The 14,554-nt window shown below is 37.5% G+C and overlaps 1 protein-coding gene across 3 annotated transcripts in view; it reads right to left on the bottom strand.

Moving 5' to 3' along the window:
- Positions 1-14,554, bottom strand: part of PALLD (palladin, cytoskeletal associated protein) — a 190,356-nt gene that overhangs the window by 117,451 nt on the left and 58,351 nt on the right. For all 3 annotated transcript variants that reach the window (XM_085058643.1, XM_085058642.1, XM_085058641.1), the window contains 5 exons: positions 7,036-7,214; positions 4,630-4,696; positions 4,005-4,110; positions 2,982-3,056; positions 267-408 (listed from right to left, as the gene is read on the bottom strand). In XM_085058643.1, the coding sequence (XP_084914769.1) occupies positions 267-408; positions 2,982-3,056; positions 4,005-4,110; positions 4,630-4,696; positions 7,036-7,214 (569 nt within the window). The remainder of the gene's footprint in view (positions 1-266; positions 409-2,981; positions 3,057-4,004; positions 4,111-4,629; positions 4,697-7,035; positions 7,215-14,554) is intronic.

Here is a 14,554-nt window from a genome sequence, read left to right as displayed (position 1 = left end):
AGGGTGTTTGACTTCCCAAGTAATTTACATGTGATGGAACTTTGTTTCCTCAGAACGGCCAAACACCTGCCTGCCCATGGGAAGGGGTGAAAAGATTCCTTGTTTTGCTTTGCTTCTGAGACTGTTGCTTTCCCTATTAAACTATATCTCAACCCATGAGTTTTCTCACTCTTCCAGTTCACTTCCCCATCACACCAGGGGAGAGTGAATGAGGATCTGTGTGGTGTGCAATTGCCAGCTGAAGTTAAACCATGACATTGCCTTACTTTTTTGGAGAAGTCTGAAGTCTGGAGAATCTTGAATTTCAATGCCTTGTCGAAACCACTTAACATGAATGGGAGGGGGTCCTCTGACCCTGCATTCCAACACCACGACTTGTCCTTCAGATGCTGTGGCATTTTGTAGCTCCTGAAATATAAATATCACAATTCAAATAAACCAGGAGCATTTCACATTTTTAAAAAATAGTCTTTTCTTCCCTTTGTAATTTATTATTGTGTCATTATATTTTTGCAATACACATTTTATTTCATTCTGATTGAATTTAATATATCTATATAGTTTAAAATTATTGAATAGTTTATTTACAAATACATTCTTAATAAGACCAAAGATGGGAGAAGTGTAGAAGTATTTAAATCCTCAAATTAACAAAAGCAGATCTCTTAAGTTTGAACTTTCAGGTTTTACTCTTCTTCTACAAACTGACGTGCAAATTCTGGAACTAATTACACATCAATTGACTTAATCCTGTGAGAGTAGCTGAGCTGCTTTCAGGTCCAGATCTAGAAGGTGGAACTGCTTTTCATCTGGGCCATATATACCAAACCAAGCAAAATTAGATAACACCAATATGATTAGGATATATTAAATACCGTATGGATAGCTTCTGAGATAGTACTCTGGTTGTAATAAATCTTTGTACACTTGTGAAAAATTTAGGAAAAGTCTAGATCTTTAATGAAGAGCTGCAGCAAGAGAGAAACACATTTTAAGAAACAGAATTGACAGGTGATAGCCACTATTTTTACCTTTGTTATCTATCTTAAGATTCTAAATCTAGGAGTCTTTTTTACTCTGCAGTGGCTGTCTCATTTCCTTTCCAATTTATTGACAAGGTTTTAGACCTTAATGCAGCAAAGCACTTGAAGTTAGGTCTAAGCACAGAGTTATTCCTAGTTTCTATTAATAAATCTCTAGTCAATCACATATGTAAGAATTTCATTACATGGAAACCTAAAAATCTTTGAGCTGTTTCCTGAGGTTTATATAGAAAGAAAATTTTGTCAGGAAGCTGGAATAAATATATATTTTGTTGTTCCTATCTGGCTTGTTTCTTCTGTAATTAGTTTTTTTTGTTTGGTGTGTCCAGCTGGCTTAAGTCAGTTAAAAATGGATTTCAGGGACAAGAGATATTAGCATTAGGAAGAAACAGTGGAGCTGTGATTGGTCTGGTAGTGTCTGGGTGGGGGATGGATTTCTCCTGTTTCCCACTCTTGGAAATTGCCTGCCTCCCAGCCTTGCAGTAACTGCATTCTCTAATCTCTTGCACCTCTGCTCTTCACCCCGTGACACCTGCAGTATGGGTGCAGAATTATGAGGGACAGAATCAGACCTTTCTTGACATGAGACAGGAATATGATGGAGCCAAGCTAGACAGCTTTAGAGAGCAGGGGTTACGCTTGCTTACTCTTACCTCTAGGCAAAACTATTTGCTGTTCCATATTGATTTTCAATCAAATGTCCTCCTGAAGCAATAACCAGAAAGACTTAATTTTGACTTTGACAAATAGTGATTAAATAATAATTACTGCTATGGAAATCATTGTTTGAGGCACAGTGAAATAATATTTTCAAGTGAAGTTATATTTTATTGGTTAGGGAAGTATGCCACCTTTCTTTTTGCTGCTACCTCATTCCCAGTTCTTAAGTTTGATTTGGGATGAACGTAAAGATAAATATTGACTTAAGTAATTGCCTAAGAAATACTGAATAGAAATTTCTCTTCTAAAAAGTCCATGTATCAGAAATCGTATGATCAGCAGGACAAGAGAAAGAACTGGCTCTTGTACTCAGCACTGGTGAGGCTGCACCTCAAATCCTGTGCTCAGTTTTGGCCCCCCAGAGGAAAAATATTGAGGTGCTGGAGCATGTCCAAAGAAGAGTAACAAAGCTGGTGAAGGGTTTAGAGCACAAATGCTATAAGAAGCAGCTGAGAGAACCGGGGTTGCTTAGTCATGAGAAATGGAGGCTCAGGCAGATGTTATTGCTCTCTATAACTACAGGAAAGGAATTTGTAGTGAGGTGAGAGTCAGCATCTTGTCACAAGCAACAAGCAACAGGACAAGAGGAAATGGCCTCAAGGTGTCACAGGGGAGGTTTAGATTGGATATTGAGAATTTTTTTTCACAGAAAGGGTGCCAAGTACTGGCCACCCAGGGAAGTGGTTGCATCTCCATTCCCGGAGGTATTTAAAAGACATATAGATGGGCATTTATCAATGTGGTTTAGTAGTGGGCTTGGCAGTGAGGGGTTAATGGTTGGAATTGGTGATCTTAAAGGTCTTTACAATCTAAGTGATTCTATGATTTTTACCTTACCATTTTTTTTCTAAATCAGAGTGAAAAAGCCTGTGTTATTTTTTCTTGTCAGTAGATAAATTGTTGTGAATGAGGCTTCGTCAATACTATGATATGTAATTGGTGTTCACCTTGCTATATTTTACTAAGATTTATCAATGGAGAACAGTCATGGGCATAAGACAAACTCACACAGAATATTGATGTAAATCTTCTAGTGATTTTAACAGGGTAGAATGCTTAAGAACATAATTTTTGCTGTGTGAAAGTATTTTCTTAGGAAGTCATTGATACTGAAAAGTTTGAACATGATCAAACTTTTCTGAATTAGGATACATAATTCTGGTATTTTCTTTTGGACTACAAGAGTATGATATAAAATTCATGATGGATAAAACATACCTTTGTAAAAATAGGTGCAGAATAGATAGGCTTGGGTCCATCCAGATGGTGCAGGTATGAAGTAGGGCTTTGAACCTGCAAAGCAATGCAACAATACTGTAAAGTGGAAAGAATACTAATTTCAATGATATGGCCTCCATGTACATGCAAAAATGCAAACTCTCACATGTGCAGTCTTATTATGGTATTCTCTGTCTACCACACTTCTTGGGAGACACCACTATTTCACATCTGTTACATTTCTGAAATCAAAATGAAAGCTTTAAAGGCTTCTATACTTCTAATGAGAATTTTGTATCCAATTGTCTTTGCCTTAAAGCATTTTGAGAATTTGACTCCTGTTAATATGATTCAAGTAAATCCTTTGCACTGAAGCATTTTTGCTTTTCCTACTACTACATCTCTTCACTGATGCAGTGATAAATAAATCCGGGTAACTAAAAGCTTATCAAGCTTAGCCTAAGGACAGGAAAAGAATTTACCGTGTACAGGTTGACAGAGATTTTTATTTTATTTTTATTTTATGGTTTATATGCAAACTCTAAGTCAGACACAGTAGCATTTGTTCATAAGAACAAATAATGAACTTCAATTTTCTATATTTGCCATCTAGATAGTAAAATTTATTTTTCTCTAAAAGGCCCGAAGAAATTACAGCAACATTAAATTTAATACAAAATTTAAAACTTTTGCTAAAAATATTGCAGGCATTCATTTGTAATACACTCTTTTGGGACTGGAACAAGTCACTACTAAGTGATAAACTCTGTAATTTTCATCATCACCAGATCTGCCTGCTTCTCACATTCTGTGTTCATACACACCGTGTAAGAATCCATATGTATATTTGTGTCCCATTCAGTGGATATATACTTAATTTGTTTAAATCATAATGCTTAACATAGTAATGATCATAATTTAACAATATAATGCCTAAAAATTACAGAGTTTTTCATGAGTTGCAAATTTTGGAAGAAAATTTGAAATACGTCTACTAATTTAAAAATTGGTGTCTAAAAATACCTGCTGACTGGGCACAGAGATAGGTTGAATTACAGCTGTGGTCACTCCAGATTTTGGTGAAGAAGATCCTATTGTCAAGGAAACAGAAGTGGTTTTCTTTTGGGCCCTGAAAAATAAAAACCCATCAAGCACTTTATAAGATCTGAAATGAGAATGTGTTAGTTTTTAATACATAAGCCACCTTGTATTCTCTACATATTTAAATATGTCATTATCAACTGAAAGGATCAACATTGGACAAAGTTTGAGTAGAACACAACCATTGGCTAATTTACACTTCCTCATAGAATAAAACCCACTGATTTAAAATAAAACTAAAATATATTTTATTTCTTTAATTGTATATATTTCTTTGGAGGCATTGTTTTGGGTGATTACAAATGAAAACGTGGTTAACTTGAATTTACTTCTGAATATGAAAAGTTAGTATCAACAAAATTGTTAGGATAAGGCAAGACTTCTCTGACAGAACAAGCACAATAATGCAATCTATAGTTATAATACTGCCTGAGAGAACACAAGACATACTCAAATGTACCCTAGATGCTTATTCAGACCTTCAAACTACCAAGGATTTTTCAGTATCCCACATTCGCACAATATGGGTACTACTTTACATACTTACTGTGGCATAGCTCCAGATTTTGATTTGAAAATTAAACTTTCACACTCAGAATCTGTAGAACTGGCACCTGGAAAAGAAGGTTTTTTCAATAATCTCATATATTTTTACTGATTTATTTAATGTTTAAATTCCAAAGGAAAAAACTATAATAATTTTGCATTTCACTTCAAGAACTGAGAACCCTCTGTAACAAACTACTGCAGTGTTTTTTATCTGATAAAGATTTTAACTATATATGTTAGACAGTTACAGAAATCATAACCAAGCCAATTCAATTGCAAACTGCTTTCCCTGGGCTCCTAGCTCACTTCCCTCATATTGAAATAAATATGGCCAAGACAGAAAAAAAAAATGCTGACTACTACTGCTTTACTGGAAATGCATAATTTTATTTACTTAAATTTTAAATTCGCAGCTTAAGCTAACATATGGCTTATACACAGATAACAAATCTCCACACTTAAGTAAGAGCAACTTGGTATACCAAGACATTTTCAGACTAAACTTGCTGCCCATGATCTTCACATTTCAGACTATTTACATTAACCTACACATAACATTTATGTACTGCTATTTCTTGCCAGTGGAAGTCTTGATATAATGGATGTGTTTGGCAATACCCTGAGCTTACTTAAAAAAAAAATTGAAAGCATATATTCCCTTTGTCTTAATTTTCCCTAACAACAGATACTTCACACATTTATTCTAGACATTTATGCAGTACATGTTATTCCTCAAAGAATTTGTGCATAAATATGGATAGCTATTTGTGTAATACAAATCATAAGCACTTCATAATCAATATGCATAGTATGGCACAGACAGATTCCAATGAACCAATGCTGTGACTGAGATACCCAAGCATCCAATTTATTTACAAAGGTTATGCCATAAAAAAATCAACGTTAGAAGTAGCACAGAACAGATGAGAAGAGAGAAGCAAATGTCCAGTCATCAAAGTGGGTCTACATGAAAGGATTTCTTAAGAACACAGAGCAACCAGGTCTTGCATGGCTGGGCCTGCTGCCCAAAAGAAAGTATGATGCATCAGTGTCATCACATCTATTAATGTACAAAGCAATGCTTGTATGTCACTCTGTTTTCCTTAAAAATCGTAGGGGACGAGCCTAGTAACTTGTACAGCTCTCTCTCTTTCCAAGTAACATGTTATAAAACTTCAGGATAGGACTTCCATATAGCAAGACTGGTAGATGTCAAAAAATGAATTGTTTTATTCACAGTATCTCTCTACCTAGATGTTTCATTAACTTTTGCTTCCTTATAACTTCACACAGGATTATATATTCATATTACACCTGAGTATTTCTGAAATCACGTTTACTTCTGTCCAGAAAACTTACTAGAATCTGTAAGGTTCAGAAAAGTCTTGCAGTGAAGAAATATTTTGATAATAAACAGCCATTGTTTCTGGACAGTATGACTGACTTTAATCTGACTTAAAAATTGGTATATCAAAGATAAAGGATTATAGTACATTTACACATGACTGAGGAAGACTCATTTGGGGCAGCCACATTTATTTGCACTGGGAAGCAGTTCAGAACTGAGATGGGGATTACTGCTATAATGAAAATCATTATTGCTATCACCAGTCAAATCTTTAACTAGTGATTTACAGAGGTACTGCTTAAAAGCCAAAGATATGCCAAAGGCTTTCTTGGTTTCTTCTATTTCATTCTTTATCTCATTTCTATCCTAAATACAGAGCAATCTACTCAGTAATTGCAGCAGCGCAGTCTAGCAATTCTCAAGCAGCCACCCCACGCCACAATGTGGGAGAGGCTGCCCGGAGCCGAAACACGCCAGGCACACATGCGGCTGCAGCAGGCTGTGGAGCTGCTGGGGACGCGAATCGCTGTAGAGGTGTGGTGGAAGAAGTGCAGGATCACCACCTGAGATTTCCAGGGAATTTATTGAGGTCCACAGGGGAGGGTTCAGGGATGGTGGAGAAGGGTGGCGAGGCAGGGGAGGATGCAGAGTGCTGGAAAGCCAAGGTGGTGAACCCCGAGGGAGGCTTTCACAGAGGGTTATCAGGAGAGGGATGAGGGGTGTAGTTAACTCATATGAGCCAACCAGGGAAAGCCAGAGAGGAGGAGCTAAGGAGGGGAAAACCTTACAGACTCCAGCCAGAGAGAAATCTCTGAAACAGCATCAATATATAAAAAATCCTATAGCACACTGCAACAAGTAATTCCTGATACATTCCTTGAAATAGCTGAATTAATATGATGGGATGTCTAAAATGTGTTTTGTTTAAGGAAAGCCGAGGAATACCATAAAAATACTGCCATATTGATGTAATCTTAATATACAGAACCAAAAGTAAACTTCAGCTTAGTTATCTTCACTTATATGCATCAAGTATTTAAGTATTTTACCTCTTACCTTCAATGAATATTTCAGCTGATGTGCTATCTGAACCAAAAGAATTTGAAGCCAGGCAAGTATAGCGTCCAGTGTCGTCTTCAAAGGCTTCTACTATAATTAGTGAATGGAGTCCTCCACTTTCAGAATGGATCTGAATGTCAGGGGAATTCTGCAGTTCTTTTCCTTCACAGAACCATCTGCAGCCCACACACATTTAGGAAGACAAAGAAAAAAAGAATATAAAGGATTGGTTCAGGCTCATCGCACACCGAGTGTAAGAAGACATTACACTCTGCTGCAAAATTCTAAATTGCTACTGAAATCAGCACATGGTGCTTTGAAGTATTTAATGGCATTCACAAAGAAATAACTTGCTAGAATAAACTTTGTATAGAATGCAGGGAAACATTTCTGAATACTAAGAAAATTGTACACAACACACCTACATTTTAAATCTACCTCCCGTCCTGGTTTTGATAAATGAATTTTTAATGCATAACTTGTGTATTGGCTTGCTTTGATCACAGGCTATTCCATTTCAATATAACGTACCACTCCCATCTATCTAAACCCCACTGATTCTGCACACAGAATATCTGAATTTGTAATCAGTGGCACAGGGTCTAGTTGGGGGCCTGTCAGTTTTGGCATCCCCCAGGGGTTGATATTTGGCCCAGTATTATTCATCAATGACTTGGCTGGAAAAGAAGGTGCCTCCTCAGCAATTTCACTGATGACACAAAGCTGGGAGGGGTGGCCTATGCCCCAGAGTGCAGTGCAGCCCTTCAGAGGGACCTCGATAGGGTGGGGAGATGGGCTGAGAGGAACCACCTGAAGTTCAGCAAAGGCAAATGCAGGGTGCTGCACCTGGGGAGGGAATAACCCCAGGCACCAGCACAGGCTGGGGGCTGAGCTGCTGGGAAGCAACTCTGTGGAGAAGAACCTGGGGGTCCTGTTGGACACCAAGCTGTCCATGAGCCAGCAGTGTGACCTCGTGGCCAAGAGGCCAGTGGCATCCTGGGCTGCATTAGGAAGAGCATTCCAGCAGGTTGAGAGAGGTGATCCTGCCCCTCTACTCAGCCCTGGTGAGGCAGATGTGGAGTGCTGTGTCCCATTCTGAGCTCCTCAGTACAAGAGAGACCTGGAGCTCCTGTTGAGAGGGCAATAAAGATGATTAAGGAACTGGAGCATCTCTCTTATGAGGATAGGAGCTGGGCCTGTTCAGCCTTGCGAAGAGACAGCAAAGAGGGGACCTCATGAATATACATAAGTATCTGAAGGATCCATCAGAAGGATGGATCCAGGCTCTGCTCAGTGGTGCCAAGCAATAAGACAAAAGGCAACAAGCAAATGAGATACAGAAAGTTCCACGAGAATATTAAGAACTTCTGTAATGTGTGGGTGACTGAGCACCAGAAGAGATTGCATAGAGAGGCTGTGGAGTCTCCCTCACTGGAGATACTCAAGAACCATCTGGACACAATCCTGTGCCATGTGCTCTGGCATGACCCTGCTTGAACAGGGAGGCTGGGGCAGGTGACCCACTATGGTCCCTTCCACCCTTACCCACTCTGTGATTTTCATCCATCATGCCTGGTCAATCTAACATAATCCCATGGCACAGGTTCTATATTGGTAAGATTTAAATAGGTTTATTCTTGCCTTAGATCAAGAACATAAACTGATTTTCTAGACCTGGATTTTTACGTAGGTAAGTAATACATATTCCACTATCAAAAAGTGCTGGATTTAGGTGCAGACAAAATAGACACTTATCTATGGCAACTTATAAGTACGTAAAAGCACAGCACAATTTTGTTTACATCATGAGAAGCATTTTCCAATGTAAACTGCCTAAAGAGTTAGTCTATGTTCTCAGCCCACATTGCTGCCGTGAAAGTACGTGTTCTGTTCTCTGTTTTCAGAAAACCCTTTTTTTCTGTTTGATTCCCTTGTATCAGGTAATCCTATTCCCATAGGCTATGCCCTGATTTATCTCTATCTCTGGCAGCCCAACAAGTATGAGCAGTGGATAATTCTTCATTTATAGGGTCTGCTGTGCATTTTTGCAGGGAGGGGACGTAGACTGGAGAGTCACTTAGGGAAAATCATTAGTGAGCAACTATCCTTCTGTTCTCAAATTGTCCGTATATCTTGAAAACTAATTTTGCCAAGCCTGTTATTCCCACTCCAGTTGTGCAAACCCACTCTGATCTTTCCCAGTCCTTCTTTCCTTTTTCTCACCCCATAATCCTAATCTGTGCTTTTCCATGTCCTCTCCCTTCCCACCTTTCCCTCTTCTTCCTCTGCCACCCCAATATTCAAATCTTGCTCTAATGCGAGTAAAGACAAAATGAGCAATTCTTGACAGAAAGCTTCAAAAGGGCCCTACACTTATAGTTTTCTCCTGTAGTATATTTTTTTAAAATTAACAAATATAATCTCAGAAATTTATGGATAGTCAATGCAAAGTAAAAGATGACAGAATTAAAAAAAAATTAATTTTTCGATATTTTAAATTTGCCACAAAAAACCCCCACAGTATTTCTCCTTTAATTTGTTCATGAGAGAATTTTTGCACTTACATCCCAGTAATACTTCAGAATTAATCTCTTTTTTCCCCTCCTTATCAGATGACTTCCCTTTACCCCCAATAACCAAAATAACCCCAAGGAGTTACAGAACTCTCCCCAGCCTATTTAGGTAAAGTATGCAACATTACAGGATGCTGGATACTATAAAATAACAATCAGTGAGGAGTCTTTGGAATTGAACTGCCTCACTTTTATTGTTCTTTAATTACTAAGCCTCATGTAATTAACATAAAAAATCTTTTAAAACATCCTTCTGAAAATATTACATTGTAAAACTTGAAATGTCATACTTATTTCAGAATGAAGATTGAAGAAACCTAGCAGGTTTACACATAACACAATTCCCCTTAAGAACATCATAATTGCGGGCAAGCTCTCTGTGTTCATGAACAATAGATGTTTTATTCCTAAAGGCAAAAAGACCCAGTTGATAGTGGCATTAAAGCTATATGCAATTGTCTTCTGTAATTAAAATACTAACAAGTTCCTTTTCTGTCTTCAGTTGCCTAGATAGTGCACACAGAAAATATCATTTTTGGAAAGAACTAACAAACTTCCATTTGTTTACTCAGCAGACCCCTTTGGCCTACTTTTACAACAGTTTGCCTTGGAGACAAATCTATTCTGTCAGCTCTACTGCCAAAATTAACATTTCTCTTCCCCCTCCTTCCCCTCCTTTCCTCTTGTCACAAGTTGTCCCTTCTACCAGCGTAAGGACCTCTGCTACTATTTGTGATTATTAGACCTTCAGAGTCCTAACCTCTGTGTAGCCTTTCCTAAGCTACATTTTAAACAATATGCACAAGAGAGAGGTTAATTCAATTTCTAGACAATCACAGACAAGAGCCTGTAATATGAGGCCCTACATAACCATTTGTTCTATTTTTCTTTCCTTTCCAGAAACATCCTGCAAAGGAAAACCTCTCCTCCAAGCCTAATTATTTTCTCAGACAGATCCCACTTTAGTTTCATGCAAGTATGGCTTTCTATTGTTTCCTAAATTCCATGTTCACAAAATGTTTAAGAAATTGTCATAAGCATAAGAACTTAAATTAAAAAAAAAATTATCAGACATTTAATAAGTAATCTGTTTCTTTAGGAGGACAAGTTCTACATAGTCCCTTGATTTGTGCATACACACAGTTATTCTCAAGTAGTGGGAGCAATTCCTCAGCACCAGCTGGGGCTAAGACTTGTTGCATCACATCAGTGTCATAGTGAAAACGAGTCCTGACCTGCTACATCAGACACTCTCTGCCCCAGAGAAAAGCGCATAAGTAAGCAATTCAATACCAAATTACCTCAGCTATCATTAAGGCAATGTCTGATGCATGGGAAACGCACCTGGCGTGGGACTCCACTGTTTATTGCGGAAAGAAGAATTCACCTTCACATTTGGCAAGAGCACAGGTATTTGAAATGACGTATGCTGTAAGAGATTTAGTTGTACTCTCTTTCCTTTTCTAATTGTATTTTTTTTCTATGCACATGTTGATAAAAGAGGAGGATTACTTGTCATGATTTTCTTTTGGTGATTACATCAATATTAGGTCAATAAGAAAATACTCAATTAAAATACTTATTTGGCAATAATTTGCCAGTTGCCAGTTCAGTTCAAGAGAATTTGTGAATTTAAGAAAGGGTCACTGAATAAAAATAAGTAAAGCATTTTCTTCCTTAACACACATTGAATTCTACTTTTTAATCTTTTATATATACATAGGTATTTGTGCAGTCAGCCTTACTGCATTATAATTACAATAATCATGGTAAGAGAATTTTCTGCTCCTAAGGACTGAAACAGATTGAAAGATAAATCTTTAAAGCATTCCCTCTTTTTGCAGAGGGATCACTAAAGCAAGAAACAAATCACTATCAAAGGGAAACTGAGCCAAAGAAACGAGAAGCACTCATGGCTAGACACAGATAAATAGCCACAAAGCAAGGCTTACATGAAAATTCCAGTTTTATGCTAACTAGGGCAGCATTAACTCATATCCAGTCTATTCCAGCCTACTGATCCTCTTGGGGATAACAGGATTACTTTCTAGCCGCAAAAAGACAACAATACTTCTGGAGAGTTAAAATACCCCAAACCAAACCCAACCCAAAAAACATTGAAAGTAACACAGAGAAACAAATGCACTGCAGCTGCTTTGAGAAAAGGAGAATTCCCTACACAGAGAACATTGTTTTAAAAAGATGCCTCTTTCACAACTTCTGGATACCAACTATAAAAATATCAACTCATTTCCCTATCCCTTTGTTGTAGGTTCTCAGTATTGCATAAAGTGTGCAAATAGGAACAAAACAGGCAGAGAGACCAACAAAAGGGTTTGCATTTATTTGTGTATGTCAGTCCACAGAGTAGGAATTCCAGCTTGCACCATAGGTGCATTCCTGCAGGCCATGCTACCATCCATGAAAATTTGTAGAGAACTGTCCCCTTGAAAGAGAACAGAAACTACTGTAAGATGTCACATAATGGCGAACCAACCAACCAAACAAAAACCCCCCAAAATACCAAAATACCCCCAAAAAATACCCCCCAAAACCCCAAAATACCAAAAAAACCCCTAAAAAAAAGGCACATACATTTCATGTACCCAAAATAAATTTCATTAGTCATTCTGTATCTTGCCAAATTTCAAATTACATTTTCTGCTCTTTCCTATTTTCTTCTTCATTATCTTTCTGCCATTTCTCGTGTGCATTTGCACTGTACCACTCTTTCTTGCTTTTTCTTCAACCATGCTTATTTTTCACCTACGTTGTATCTCCTGTATATTAAAATTACAGGAATTTAATTTTTAACACAGACAATGAAACACAATCACTAAACTGGAAAGTCACTAGACAAGGAAGCAAGTCAGAGGCTTTTTGGTAGCAGGGGAACACTGATTAGGTACTCATTTTTCATGCTTCAAACCCTCTTTGCTTTTCCACTGGCTACATGGCGACAGAACTAGAACAGCAAACAAAAAAGGACAGTCAGATGCCAGGTGAGCAGCAGTTCATGCACACTGACACCAAGTAGCAATCCACACAGTATGTCTTTCTTTTCACTCTTCTTTTCTTTATGGCCTCACAATCCTCTACGCATGGAAATGCATAGGAGCACGTGTGTCTGGGATTTTAATGACCCTGAACAAAATATAAACAGAGTTGAACAGTACACTGACTAAGTAAGCACAAGGGTCTTAAGAAAAACAGTTCAAGGTTCTCTCTAATGCACAATCCTGCTGGAACTTATGTTTTTTGAGAGTCACTGAGGAATAGAGAGGTTTTCCTCTCTGCACACTCTTAAAGTTAATTTAAAATGGCAGCTGAAGTGAAACTTTAAGATACAGCCTTAGGGAGAAATTATAATAGGGAACTCTGACCACTACAGAAAGTGCAGAGAGATAAGTTGTAAATTAAAAAGTAATTTTATCCTTAGTGGTGTTAAGTATGTCCAGCAAGAAAAGTCAAAATGAAATACTCTGACATTCCTGTACTGGCAGAGTCAGCATTTCCATCACAATACTGTGTAACTCCCATTTTGTTTTCCTCCATTGAAACGAAGCAGTCCAACACTTCCAGACTATAAAACATTACTACCTAAAGAACTGAACTTGATTTTTTGGAGTACACTGCAGGAATCAGATGATTCAGATGCTCATAGGTCTTTACACACTGCCCAATTTTTGTGCAATAGATATTTCGTGATTAGTACAGGTAATTTGTAAGAGAGTTAACAATAAGAACCTACATACTTCAAATATTTATATACTGTAATCTTAAAAAAAAAAAAAATCTGAATATAGATGCTGGTGCTTTGCCTGAACCTTCAGTTAATCAATTAAAAAATGGCTCTATATACTGAAAACCACAGAAGCAAATTTTGTAATAAAAACTGCATTATGTTATAAACAGTGTACATTCATTTAACTGATTTAACTGATTCTTCAGAAGTTGAACAGTTTTCTCCAAGCTCTCACAAATTTCAATGAGGACTCCACATCCAGCTGAGTAAACCACAAAATTAGATACTTGGAGACCAAAACTGCCCTCAAAAGTGCCAAAGAAATGGCAAGAGAATACCAAAATCACTGTATTTTCAAGACACATATCAACATTTCAGCATGCCATTTCCTACAAATAATTTTACTTCATCTGAAGTGAAGCTTTGCATCATGTTTTGTGCAAGGATGCAAAGTGGACGGGGTACAGAAGGAACAGATGTGACCAGCTGAGCCATGGGCTACAAAGCTTCCAAAACCAGTGAGCAATGGCCTCTATCACTGATTGCAACATGCAGCAACTCCAAAGATGATTTTTTAGCTTACTCCTGTCATTAGGAAAATTTCTTCCCTACATTCGTGTAGAGGTTTTCGAAGCCTCTTTCAGTTCACCTTACCCATGGAATAAGGATTCTACCCTGTTTGAGCGTTTCAGCTGGGGAAATAAACTGAAAGTCAGCTTGAGATTTTGACAGCTCCAGGCAAGATGCTCAGAGTTATAACCTGTAGCTTGTGTCATTCTCTCTGGGTACTGCAATGTTCCACAGCCTCACATAGTTGTGTACAGCTAATTACAAAAGAAAGACAGCATTGTCAGACTTGATTAAAAAGTAATTGTTCTGTCCTAAAATCACAGGATCAGTTTAGGAATTCTTAGGTTTTTTCATTGTTGTCTCTTGTCCTTGACTTTGCAACTCTTGGCTTCACTTTGTAGCTTTTAAGTATAGAAGCTTTTAAGAAAGTATTTTTGATGGAGGCTTTTAGTTACCTGAATGATAGAGATATTCACACAAGAAAACACAAAACCGATGCTGGAAAGTATGAAAATTGAGCACAATACTGAGCAAAGATTTAGAACTGTATAACTTTCCACATACTAAACCTTTTAGAGAACATTTCTTTTACTTTTTATATTAAAAGAATTTCAAATAATTTGCTGAA

The sequence above is a fragment of the Lichenostomus cassidix genome, chromosome 4 (genome assembly GCF_008360975.1).
Source record: "Lichenostomus cassidix isolate B80296 chromosome 4, HeHo_3.0, whole genome shotgun sequence".
NCBI classification, from domain to species: Eukaryota; Metazoa; Chordata; class Aves; order Passeriformes; family Meliphagidae; genus Lichenostomus; species Lichenostomus cassidix.
The sequence above is the reverse complement of the archived record's forward strand: the minus strand, read 5'-3'. Positions and strand labels throughout refer to the sequence as shown.